The 14070-nt window shown below is 40.2% G+C and overlaps 1 protein-coding gene across 1 annotated transcript; it reads left to right on the top strand.

The window, feature by feature from the left end:
• The first annotated feature begins 2540 nt into the window (after positions 1-2540).
• LOC124286494 lies at positions 2541-5959 on the top strand. Its single transcript, XM_046722870.1, has 3 exons — positions 2541-2625; positions 4032-4211; positions 5736-5959. The coding sequence occupies exons 1-3, from the start codon at positions 2541-2543 to the stop codon at positions 5957-5959; spliced, it is 489 nt and encodes a 162-aa protein (XP_046578826.1).
• The last annotated feature ends 8111 nt before the right edge of the window (positions 5960-14070 follow it).

Raw genomic sequence — 14070 nt, 5'->3', positions numbered from 1 at the left:
CTAATATCCCCCCGGGTCCACAACGGGGGTTGAAGGGCGCTTAGCGTGACCCAGCACCCCACCACGAGGAGGTGGCCCTTCATCATGGGTGCCTAATTCTACGCTGACTGGAATTCAATATACCCTATGCAATGTAAATAGAAAGCGCAGCTCGTAGGTAGGTCATCAACGTTAAGTCAAGTTATTTCTACTCGCGATTCTCCTCTCTTATATTATTTGTTAAAATATAAAGTCAAACTGAGAATTGCACAGAACATATTGATCAGTAAAACTCGTGTAATGTAATGTCAAGTCATGAAAGTCTTGCTTCCTTATGTGGATAAAGATGCGTTCATGAAACCAAATGTCATTTAAATGTCCTGAAGAAACATCATGTGAAATACAGGACTTCATAAACATTTCGACCAGAAATAGGCATGCCCATAGGCACTTATTGTGCTCCCCTGCTTGTGGTTCATTTTCTTTATGCATATGAATTAGAATTTCTGCTCGGGTTTGCTGAATCAGAGCAACGTACTTTTGTCAAAAAGTTAACTTAAGCTTCCGGTATAACGATGACTGTATATCGTCCAGTAGCAATAATCAATAGTCCTTCTTCTGATATCACACACACACGCACATGCACAAACAAAAAGAGTTTGTTTGATGACATGTGTCAACCAAGTTACCGAGCCTGACCACCCATATATAGATATATGCATAATGATTCAGGGTGACAAATCCTCTAATCAAGGCTGCATGACAAAAAGGGATGATTTCAGTTGTCAACTTTTCCTTCATGCTTCATCGAATATGCTCTTTTTACCAATACTTCCAAGAGATACTCTTCTCAGCTGTTCGTTCAAGTTACAATATCCATGGCATCATTGTTCAAACCATTTCATGACAGACGTGGAGGAAATTTCAAAATTTGTCCGATGCCCGATGCTATTCCCTATTTAGAGACTAGCAGCTGACTAGCCATTGCCTGTGTTTATGACGGGTGACACCTGTTGAGCTGGATACACCCATCTGGAGCACTATAGGTATCATCAATATATGATAGTGATTCATATGTATTTGTGGCAAGATATACTCTTACCACTGCCTACTCATTTAAAATTGATCTTTCTTCATTTAAATGTTCTAAACTCGTCTCCCGAAGCAAATCGTTTCCATCTGCATCATGAATAAATTTATAGCTTACCTGATGTTCTAAATTTCATAAAAATACAATTAACACAATTAATGAAAAAGTGAGGATGGACATGAGAAACAAAGAAAACAATATGGGCGACCTAACATTCTTTCATTGCAATGGCTGGCAGTATCTTTGCTTCGCTTTTCCTATTTCCTGTACCTATTACTGGCCCGTAATGCTGTGTAAAAAGCTGTCCTAAAGTAGAAACTTTAAAATATGTCTGTGTTATCAAAGCACCATCCACACAGTCTAAAAGTATGTTTTGTGGTAAACTGACATTGATATGGAATACACGTCGGGGCATCATCGCCTATTAAAAGGAAAGAATGGGTGAATTAAAAATGGCCTATTCGACAACATCTTAAAACAGCAGCATCTCTACAACACATATGATCGGTTCTCTCCATCATGTAGCTTGTTTGTGGTTTGTGTATCACGTTTCGATTTCCAGCAGTGATTAACATATTGCCTTATAACTTGCTTACAATCAGTATAAGGCATTGTCCACATTCTATGTGTGATGTCCGAGATTTCCATGTTAACAGTTTTGTATCTTATATTTCCAACGGTTTGGTTTACAGACGGAAGTACAGACGGAAGTGTATGATGAATATTGTTTCCACACTTGTCATTAAACATTTTCCCTTTAATAACCGCATACTGAATATTTTGATCGAAATTTAAAGGTTATAACAGTCACAAACAGGACCGAGATATACATATCCCGTAGTTTACACACATCACGTATTGGCAAGGCAGAGGCTCCTAAATTGAGACTCAAACATGGGCATTGGTTATTCCTAACATCCTATGCGTAATCCACGTTCAAAGACAAGAAATCTTTGAACCAGCTCGCCTGCGCTCTCAAGCAGGTCTCTTGGTACTTGGCTACTAGAATCAAAACAATCGATAAATTTACATATCTATAAGATAGAATGTTTCTACAGTTCTCATTGGTGTTTTGTGTATTCATCATGAACTGAATGGTTGCCAGTAGATATAAATGCCGGGACGATGATCAACAGAACAGAATGAATCGATCCTTACATGTTTATCAACTCGAAGAAACGTCTTTAAACTATAGACTTTCGCGATGCTTCAAGAAGGTTTATACCAACAGTTGCTTCCTGGTCTAATTCGTAAACTGGTGTTATTCATACTCAGTCTTACTTTTGTAGTCCACTACGCATCCCCTATTATAGTAACTACATACGGAGCTAAATGGACAAATTTCACAGATGTCGTCGTAAGGACACATATCATATCAGAAAGTGAGGGCATTGGAAGCAAATTTACTTGTGTGAGACTGTGTCTCGAGAACAAGGCCTGCATGTCCGTTTTCTACAGACACCAACACAGAATGTGTCAACTCCATGATGTGCTCTTCATGTCGCCGCAGGACGGAGACCCAGAGACTGGTACACTGTACTTCACCGTCGTTACAGGTGAGTGGATGAAAACAGTGGGTGAATGTTGTTTTACGCCGCATCAGAAATTTTCGAAGCGAGGGTTTGACTGATTTACTGTTGTTTAACGCCGCACTCAGCAAAATTATAACTGTATGGAGACGGCCCTGTAAGTAGTCGAGTCTGGACCAAACAATCCAGGGATAAACACGAGAACATCGATCTAAGCAACTGGGATACGATCGCATGTATCAACAAAGTCAGCGAGCCTGACCACCCGCCTCTTACGACAAGCGTGGGTTACTAAAGATCAGTTCTAACTAATCCGGATCTTCACGGGTCCTCTACTTGCACACACCCAGAGCAAATACGCTTTTCCGAGCCCTACACGAGTACAAAGAAATATATAACGATAGTTTGCAAAGAATGCACAATTTCTTTTAGAAAGTGGTCATCTAATCGCTAGCAAAGTCAGACGTCTAACCCGTTCAGCCACCGTGGTGCCTGACTCTGAGGGTGTGGGTTCGAGTCCCGAATGGGACTCAACCCCCCAAAAGTACTAGAATCTGTACTTTACTAAGAAAGTGTAATCCCAAATATAACATATGTTACAATAGATTGCAACTTAAATCACATGTGTATTTACTAACATAAGTATGTTATAGCAAACGTGAACAGCAATGTAAGTATGTCATATGTTGTATATCCTGTTTATGACAGGAATTATCCACACTTTGATAGGACGTAGTTATGTTATGTTACGTGTCAATATGTTTTAATATTGTGTACAATGTAGTTGTATATCACAGGAGTACAATGAGAGCAATGATGGCACGACCTCCCTTTCACTGGTTAGAAACGGCATGATGAAAGCTTGAGTTCCACTGACTGCAATTTGTTTGGTTTATTACAATGTATTCACTGGTGTGTTCAATGGATTCACAGATGGGTGAAATCACATATTAAGTGCCTGTTATGATTCATTGTCTCATGGATGACTGCACAAGTTCTAGTGGGTTGTGTAAAGCAATCACTGTGCTCTTGAGTAAAAACCTATAACCACCCGCCACACCACCATTAGATATTATTTAAAATATTTATCATTTGTTATGACACGGAGGCATTGATATAAACATACATTTCAGTGTGTTTGTTTATGTTTTTCTGTGTGTGGTTTCATTTGGGATTGAGTTTAAAAAAAACCCTGTAAACCGACATCCATCTAAACTGACATTTTTCACCAATCCCGAGCGATGTCGGTTTAGAGAGAGTCCACTGTATTTCCAATAGTATTTGTGACTACGAATAGATCCCAACATGAAGGTTTTGCGGCGAATTGAATAGTTTGTGCCACAAAATAATAGGATAAAAGCATGGAATTACTTATTTGCAGGAGAACATGTTAAAAACATCCTTAAACACGAACAAGGTCATGTCTGTTACAGGTGGATGTCCCTCGACCCATGCCCACAACCGAATTCTTAACTTCTGCTATGAGGTTCATTTCAATAGACTGAACTATGCCGATGGTGTCGCTGATTGTAACTCAAGAGGAGACCACTTCATCGTCATTGACAGTCAAGAGAAGCAAGACCACATGCTGAAGCAAATCACCGCTTCATCAGGTCAGTATCATGAGACTCACTAACCGCCTCACAATGAGAGAATGTTGGTTTGATATTTTATGTTACGTCAAAGCATGTCAGCTTTAAATGTAGGAGGCATGAGGAGATACAGGTCTTTGATAATTTATCCTCTTTCATGAAACTCATGATAGTGGAGGAAACCTTGAACCATGGTCATGACGAACCTGAACTCGCATTTACGGTCAGAGGTCTCTTGCACGCTATAAGGGGGACGGAATTGCAAAGCGTCAGGAGACACGGCTAGCCATACTCCTCTCCCTTGCGAATTCCAACATGTGCAACTTAGATGTAGACACATGTGCAAACGTTCTTACCTCGATAATGTGTTTAACTGTCCAACCACACTCCATTAACTGCCGAGGGGCGGTGGGGTAGCCTAGTGGTTAAAGCGTTGGCTCGTCACGCCGAAGACCCGGGTTCGATTCCCCACATGGGCACAATGTGTGAAGCCCATTTCTGGTGTCCCCCGCCGTGATATTGCTGGAATATTGCTAAAAGCGGCGTAAAACTAAACTCAGTCAGTCAGTCAGCCATTAACTCCCGAACAGGCAAACATTGGGTTGTTTGTTTAGTTAGTTATTTAACGCTGCACTCAGCAATATTCCAGCTATATGGCGGCGGTCTGTAAATAATCGAGCCTGAACCAGGCAACCCAGTGATCAACATAATGAGCATCGACCTACGCAGTTGGGAAATGATGACATGTGTCGACAAAATGGGCTACATGACCACCCAATTCCATCAGTCGCCTCTTACGACAAGCATCGGTTGCTGAAGACCCGGATCTCCTGACCCAGATGTTCGTGGGTGTGTCGACACTGAAAGGATCTACATGAACACTTCCGGGTCATCCGATATTTGACATAAATGATGACTGAAAAGTAATACGCCAATTTTATTATACTTCAAGACAACCTTATGTTCGACAGATGCAAGTTTATCATAACAATATTTGACTATTATGTTTCGTGTGTCCTTTAACAGTTTTCACTCACTCTGCCGATTGGTTAGGTGCCTGACTCTGAGATTGTGGGTTCGATTCCCGGATGTGACACTACCCAAAAAAGTTAATCTGGACTTTACTGAGGACGTGTAATCCCAAATGTAACATATGCGACATTTGGCCACTTTTTAATTGGGATGGCAGTGTGGCATCTGAAGGAATGGTGTAAATCCAGCTCGGGTCCATGTTGGAAGCGAAAGTATTGTAAAGTATGACTCGTTTTAGTTACGATATGGCTGAAATATTGCCGTTGTAACTTAAAATCGTAACTCACTCACTCAAACTAAGTGAAATAACACATGTAAAGGTGCTCACTCATAAACGATTTGTAAGTAGATATAACCTAACACGATCTGCAAAGAGCAACATGTGCTACATTCAAGAGTAAGTGATAGCATAAGTTTTGAAACAGAGAATGAGGTAACCAATTAGAAGCTTCTGTTAAAGGATTCACCTTAAAATACTTGCAGTTTCTTGAACAGTGTGTTTTCCTTCTTCAGAGGCTGTGGAAAAGAAATACCTGATCGATGGATCAAAAAACAATACTGGCGGAATTTGGCTATCCCACGATGGAACACCAATGACGTATTTTGCCTGGGTGCCCCCTTACCCAAAGAATTTGGCTAATCAGTTCTCTATCATCGCAGATCCAGGCGCGGACTTTCAGTGGGGCGACAAATCAGGGACATTACCCAAACGTTACATTTGTCAGAGGGATATTTGAATTAAATTACGTTTGTGACGTCATTTCATTGTCTGCTTGCTCCATTAGTTTCCAGGAAGGGAGCGATATGTACCAGTTTTAAATGTACGACTTTGTCAGTCCGTTTCAGTTTGACATTTAATTTCTATAACAAAAATATTACCAATATAACTTAGGTAGGGTAGTATCCTCGGATCCATTATTTTTAAGGAATGGAGAGTTAATCCCATACTGTGTGAGACTGGTATACCAGTGAAATGAACTGCTGGTTGTTTTTATATTGTATTGTTCTTAATCGTAATGTGTTTCTTTACTTAGAGATTGATGCGAATTATGTTAGAATATCACAGCAACTAAATTTATATGTGTTTGTACTGTTCTTTATAGACAGGTTGTTTTAATTTAACTGTATGATCATGAATGTATCAGTCTGCGTTTTGTGTTAGTCTGAACTGTTGCCGATGTGACTATAAATGTGAACTCACTCATTCATCCACCTGCTGCTCAACCCGTAAAGACCAAAGGCCCTCGTGTCTTTGCGAGGATTAAAGATATTTTATAAAAATATATAAAAATTTGAGATGAACCTCGACTCGAAATGCTTCACAGTACAAGACATTGTGTCATAAGGTATCGTACTGTGAAGCATTTCGAATCGGGGGTCATCTCAAAAACAATAGTTTTTTAACCCTTAATCCTCGCAAAGAATCGTGGGACGGTAGTAAAGACCCAGGTTAGCTTTCAGTAACCCGCGCTTGTCATAAGACGCGACTAAAGGGATCGGAGGGTTAGGCTCTCTGATTTGGTTGACACATGCCATCGTATCCCAATTACATAGATTGATGATCATCACTGGATTGTCTGTTCCAGACACGATTATTTACAGACCGCCAACATATAGCTGGAAAAACATTTTCATTTCTGTCTAAATCCAAGAACAATTCTCAATAGCTAAAGGGATGGTGAAATTCCAGCTAGGGGCCTTGCACATAGCAAAATTACTGTGAGTCCCCATTGTGCCTAGTATGGTGATCTACCTTCAGTTGTTGGCGATCTATAGCCTGTTTTCATATTGTCTTGTCATTTGTTACGTAGTTAAAATGTTTTAGGTTTAATTTCTAGTTTTAAATTCGTATCTGTGATAATCTAGTTGTGTTTCTAATCCTTGACAACAGGTGTTTTTTTTAAAATTCTATTGATATTTAGTTATAATATAATTAACTGACCTAGTCACGATATAGCTGACATATTGCCGATAAATATTAACTCATGATCATTCACTCATTCACAGTATATTTCATAAATGACTTCAGATAAATCAAAAAATATTTGGAGACAATGCACAACGCCAACACACAAATAAAAAGAGATCAATCAAGGTTTTGGAGTATTTTTTATGTGGCGCCGATATATGAACGCTTCAAGTTAATCGCAACATGTTGTATCTTTGCTCTAAATGATGTTGGCCGGGTTTTAGTGGAATTTTCTGTACATGACATCGTATCCAAATTGTGTAGAGCGATGCTCATGATGTCAGTCACTGGATTGTCTGGTCCACACTCGATCATTTACACAACGCCGTCTCGTTGGAATATTGTTGAGGGCGGCGTCTCGCTGGAATATTGTTGAGTTCGCCGTCAAACAAACCACTTGTAAATGTTTATGAGAAGATTCAATAATATGTCGTTATTTTACTAACGCTTCACTGATGTAATTACCTGATGTCTTGTTTTACATTATATTCACATGAAATGTAACATAAGTCATGTACATTTGCCTCCAGGGCCAGACTTTTTGTCATATTATTTGCTCTGTTTCTCCAGTTTTTGCATTCCTGGGGGTTTCTTCCTATATCCTCGAAGAGATGTTATGTTTGAAGTCTCTGCACATATGGTTGAACTACCAACTACTGGTAAGGGGTAAGGATTACACATGTACACATACAATAGTTCACTTATACATTAAAATACTCAACTACGGAACTCCCCGAATTACAATGTAAAATTACCAGAAAGTAGATCAGTACAAGGGAGGTAATAACGACATTAGTTCAAGTGTTTTATTGTCTCCCGAATGCCCTACGTGTCTCATAAAGGAGAGAGGGAATGAGGGAGGGAGGGAGCGAGAGAGAGAAGCAGGCTAATCGTAAATACATAAATTGAGAGAGTGTGTGTCCATTCTACACTGAATAATATTAGAACTTGGGGTCGGGTGATAATTAAAACTCTGTGAGACACGCTGGAAAATGATTTCAATCTTCAAACGTGTCTTAATAATATAACAATATCAACGGGTGGGTGTTAGCCGGTCATACCCATGAGGTCTATTATTGACTTAAACTCTTCATAGAGTACTTTAATTTCGTTACCGTGAAGATCCGGTTTAGAATTGTTCCTCAGTAACCCATGCTTGTCATAAGAGTCGACGAACGGGATCTGGTGGTCACGTTCGCTCACTTGGTTGACACGTGTCATCTTATCCCAATAGCTCATGCTGTTGCTCGACCCGTGAAGATCCGGGGTAGAATTCAGCAACCCATTCTTGTCATAAAAGGCGACTATGCTTGTCGTAAAAGGCGACTAACGGGATCGGGTGGTCAGGCTCGCTGACTTGGTTGACAGATGTCATCGGTTCCCAATTGCGCAGATCGATGCTCATGCTGTTTATCACTGGATTGTCTGGTCCAGACTCGATTATTTACAGACCGCCGCCAATATTGTTAAACAAACAAACAACCATAGATAACAGATTTGCACGACCTCCTGGAGGATTACACTTTGTTTACGATATTGGGTTAGTATACCCTTGTGATTCACACCAGGTACACGGTCATATTTTAACTACACATTACATACTGAAGGATGTCCTAGTGGCTTGTGATTCCTGAAAGGAGTGCAATATGTGAGCCGAATCTCTGTTTCTCAAGCTTTGAGGCCGAAATGTGTTCATTGCCTGGAGGGGCGGTGGGGTAGCCTAGAGATTAAAGCGTTAGCTCGTCACGACGATGACCCGGGTTCGATTCCCCACATGGGTTCAATGTGTGAAGCCCATTTCTGGTGTCCCCCGCCATAATATTGCTGGAATATTACTTCAAGCGGCGTAAATCTAAACTCACTCACTCACTCATTCCCTTGATGCAGTAATGCTACAGCTTTCCTCTATACATACGTGACAACGAAAAGACAGTCGAAACCGACATCGCTCGGGACTGGTGAAAAATGTCGGTTTAGAGGTTTTTGAAAACTCAATCCAAAATGAAACCACACACAGACAAAATTAAACTAACGCAACGAAATGAATGTTTATATCAATGCCTCTGTGTAATAACAAATGATAAATATTTTAAATAATATCTAATGGTGGTGTGGCGGGTGGTCAGAAGTTTTTGGTCAAGAGCACAGTGATTGCTTAACACAACCCACTGGAACTTGTGCATTCATCCATGCGACAATGAATCATAACAAGCACTTAATATGTGATTTCACCCATCTGTGATTTCACCCATCTGTGAATCAATTGAACTAAACCAAACAAATTGCAGTCAGTGGAACTCAAGCTTTCATGATGACGTTTCTAACCAGTGAAAGGGAGGTCGTGCTGTCATTGCTGTCATTGTTATCCTGTGATATACAACTACAGTGTACACAACATTAAAACATACTGACACGTAACATAACATAACTATGTCCTTTCAAAGTGTGGATAATTCCTGTCATAAACAGATGGGGTGAGGTGAAATTGGGTTTAACGTCGTGCTTGAAAATATTTCGCTCATATGACGACGTGCATGCGTATGTGTGTGCGGCTGCTTGTACTAGCCCAGACTTAAGCTGGTTTTATAGTGCTAGCCCACTGAGATACCATGCCGCAGTGAAGCATGAATACCCCACCCAGACACATTATACTGACTCCGAGCCGACCAGTCCTTCCTGTAACCATTAATGCCGAACGCCAGGCAGGGACCAACAAGTACCATATTTTAATGTATTTTGGTATGACGCGGTCGGGGATCGAACCCGCGACCTTCCGCTCTCCGGGCGGACGCTCTAACCACTACACCACGGAGGCAGTCGTCATAAACAGGACATATAACATATGACATACTTTCATTGCTGTTCACGTTTGTTGTATTAGACTTATATTAGTAAATATACATGTGATCTAAGTACATGTGAACTATTGTGACATGTTATATTTGGGATTACACTTTTTTAGTAAAGTACAGATTCTATCGTTATACATTTCATTGTACTCGTGTAGGTCTCGGAAAAGCGTATTTGCTCTGGGTAAGAGCAAGTAGAGGACCCTTGAAGATCCGGATTAGTTAGAACTGATCTTCAGTAACCCACGCTTGTCGTAAGAGGCGACTAACGTAGCCGGGTGGTCAGGCTCGCTGGCTTGCTTGATACATGCCATCGTATCCCAGTTGCGTAGATCGATGTTCATGTTGTTCATCACTGGATTGTCTGGTCCAGACTCGAGTATTTACAGACCACCGCCATTTACATGGAATATTGCTGAGTGCGGCGTAAAGCTAAACTCACTCACTCCTTGAAAACAAATAGGTCGCCATTAGTTCCGGTTTTTCGTCAAACAGTTCGACCCTTACCCGAAAGCACCATTACGGCCCTGCTAAATTGTGTTAGTGAGTGTGTTTAGTTTTACGTCGCTTTTAGCAATATTCCAGCACGGCGGGGGAACACCAGAAATGGGCTTCACACACTGTACCCATGTGGCGGCCCTACTAAAGGTATTCAGGTTTTGAAGATACTCCGATACGTTTCTGTATTTTGACTTTGGCTAGGGTATATTTCTGCGAACAGAGAAGTACCATAGGTTCGGGACCAAGATCGTCACGGGGTTTACACGTGTATTGCCATGGTCATCCCGTTGTAGTCATTTGTATTGATTTCTGAACTTTGATGGTTTTCTTTCACGCCTAGTTCTTTTGTAGACTCATTCCCAGTGAACGTCACAGTTTAAACGTACGTGGAAATCAACTCATGCGTGTCGCAAGACGGACTGCCGGAATCGGGTGGTCAGGTCCGACTTGGTTGACACATGTCATCGTAGTCCAATAGCGTAAATCGATGCTCATATGTTGATCACTGGATTGACTGGTCCAGACTCTATTATTTACAGACCGCCACCATTGAGCTGGACTATTGCTGAGTGCGGCGTTAAACAACAACCAAACAATGAAATAGTAAATGGGTTTGTTCAGGTAAAGCAAGTACTGATATCCATTGCTACATAATGGCATAATAACAGATTGAGGTGGATTATGTCTTGAGATCTACTGAGATTTACTACAGTAAACGATGCACTTTCTGAAGTCAGTTGATGCGATTAGCAGAAAAATGCAGTTTAGCTGATAATGCAGGTAGACTATATTTTATGTTCGTTTATCAACGTGTGCTTTGTGAACACTTTTAGCCTTGACATTGTCCATTTTAATGAATCTTTTCACTGTGTGTAACGTTTATTGATTTGACATCGGGCAGTAGCAAGTCTCATTAGAGATTAATGTAAGTATATATACATACTGTGACAGTACTGTGATTGTGAGGTGACGCGAATGATTGAGGCGCTTGTAAAATATTGAGGGTTTCGAGGTCAGATTAGAATGGAAGACATAAACTCGTCGCTCATATGCAATCTTTGTTTTAGTGAAGTCTTTGCTAACAGCAAAAGAAGACTGCAAAGATATAGATATCCAGAATTGGTGTGCAAAAATCACTCCTTCGTCATTCATAAATCTGTACTTGAACCTGAAAAATAAATACCAGAGTTTTGCTATGATAAAGATCTCTAACGTGTTTTATTCAAATTCAGATGCATGAGTCATAAACGTAAAGTTCAACACAGCCGTTAGACTAAGGTAACTGCTGATTCCAATAAATGTGACACATGTAATTGTAATTTAATACAAGATAAGTATAATTTATTGCTCGTGTGTCCATTTTATTCACAACAAGTCTTTTCCACTGATATGGCAATGTCCCCCGCCGTTAAAGAATGGAATATCTATATTTACTACTTTTTATTTTTTGGTCACATAAAAGATGCCTGAAATGACGGGTGTCTGCATAATTACCCAATGTAGGCTGTCAACATACTTGAAAACATTGGGTGCAATGTTTTATGAGATATCGCTTTTAAAAAGCGGTCAAAGTATCTCGGTGACCTTGACGATAAGGTCAAGGTCACCCAAATAAACTGGTGTCTGTGTAATACCCCAATGTAAACTGTCACCAAGTTTTAAGACATTGGGTACAACAGTCCATGAGATGCCGTGTTAACAAGAGTTAAAAGCGTGTAAAGTGTCGTGTTGACCTTGAAATTAAGGTCAAGGTCACCCAAATCGACTGGTGTCTGCGTAATCCGGCCCTAATGTAGGCTGTCACCAAATTTGAAGACACTGGGTACAACAGTGCATGAGATATCACGTTATCAACAGTTTGAAGAGTGGTCAGTGTCGTGGTGACCTTGAAAATAAGGTCAAGGTCACCCAAATCGACTGATGTCTGCATAATCCCCTAATGTAGGTTGTCACCAAATTTCAAGACATTGGGTACAACAGTTCATGAGATATTGCGTTAACAGGAGTTTGAAAAGTGGTCGAAGTGTCGTGGTGACCTTAAAAATAAGGTCAAGGTCACCCAAATCGACTGGTGCCTGCGTAATCCCCCAATATAGGCTGTCACCAAATTTGAAAACATTGGGTACAACAGTTCATCAGATATTGCGTTAACAAGAATCGGGACGGACGGACGCCGCTGAATACATAGTCCCCCGTTCCGTGTTACGGCGGGGGGACAACAACGCTCTTTCTACATTCCTGATTTTCATATTATATCTCCAACCAGATCAAAGTACGTGTAATCAAAATGTAAAACTCCTAGAAAATATTGCAATTTATCTTAAACTATATTTACCTGCTTAAATTGTAAACTTTTCACCTGTTCATGGGCTATATTTTGCTTATTGAATTGTACTCTTGGTCATGTGGCCATAAATACTGAATAAAACTCTTTTATTGCATCGGCTGTCAGTGTCTATGTGTGATTGATACTGAACATCACAGTGTGCCAATGCTTTTTTATGCTTTCACATCATACCATATGGCATCAATTCGCCCTGCAGCATTGCGTCCCTTTTTGTCCTTGACTTGCCCAGAAAATCCATATTTTAACTTGTACCATAAGTTCCCGAATAATTTCAGATGAACATTTGACTAGACTTTGCATATGTTTATGACGGTTGCCACCGCCTACAAGGCAACAATAATATTGACGATTGGAATCGATAGTTCAGCTTTCCTAGTTTTTCCATTGTCTCGGCATACCCATCCTGCTATAGAAGGGAAGAGTGCACAATGTGATTTGATTTGATTTGTGTTTTGTTTTTTCTACACGTCGTGGTTATTTTTATGAAAAGATGTGGGTCACCCAGGTAGGTATCAATAAACTTGATGAAACTATTGGTTATACCTACATGGGTTTTCGGTCCAGATTTGAAGGTAATTATGCGACGATGTCGCTTTGGCCATACAAGATATACTCATAAGTATTTATTGAAAGGCGAGGATCCTCCATTTTGTATCCCTTGTGATGAAAGAACCATGGTCAAGGTTTTGCTCTACCAAACTTTTAATCGTAGTATAGTTATCGTTTTAAGTAATGGCTAAAACTCAATCACCAGCACTCAAGGGATGGTGTAAATCCATGCATGTTGCATAATCACTGGAAGGCTCCATGGTCCTAAGTTGCTGGCAACACTTAGCTCGTTTTTTATATTGTATTGTTCTGTTTAGTGTTATGGTTTAGAAATTACTGGTTTGTCGTACCCTTTAAACCAGCAAAATAAAAACACAAACAAGTCTATTATAGTCAATGATATATTGAATACAAGATGAACAATGTTAGAATGAATGACAATGTACAGATTTCTAATGCAATACAATTGAGTCACAAAACTAAAATATTTATTCACCAAAGTATTGATACTCCCAGAAGTAACGGATGTTCTGCCTGAAGATTGTTGACAACTGATGAAAGGACAATGTAGACGAGAGGTACATGTAGGTGTCTTGAGTGGTGAAACGTCGATGTAAGCAGACAGATGAGCGT

Source organism: Haliotis rubra, unplaced genomic scaffold (genome assembly GCF_003918875.1).
Source record: "Haliotis rubra isolate DU_JTF1 unplaced genomic scaffold, ASM391887v1 Scf385, whole genome shotgun sequence".
Lineage (NCBI taxonomy): Eukaryota > Metazoa > Mollusca > Gastropoda > Lepetellida > Haliotidae > Haliotis > Haliotis rubra.
This window is presented reverse-complemented; position numbering and strand designations above follow the sequence as displayed.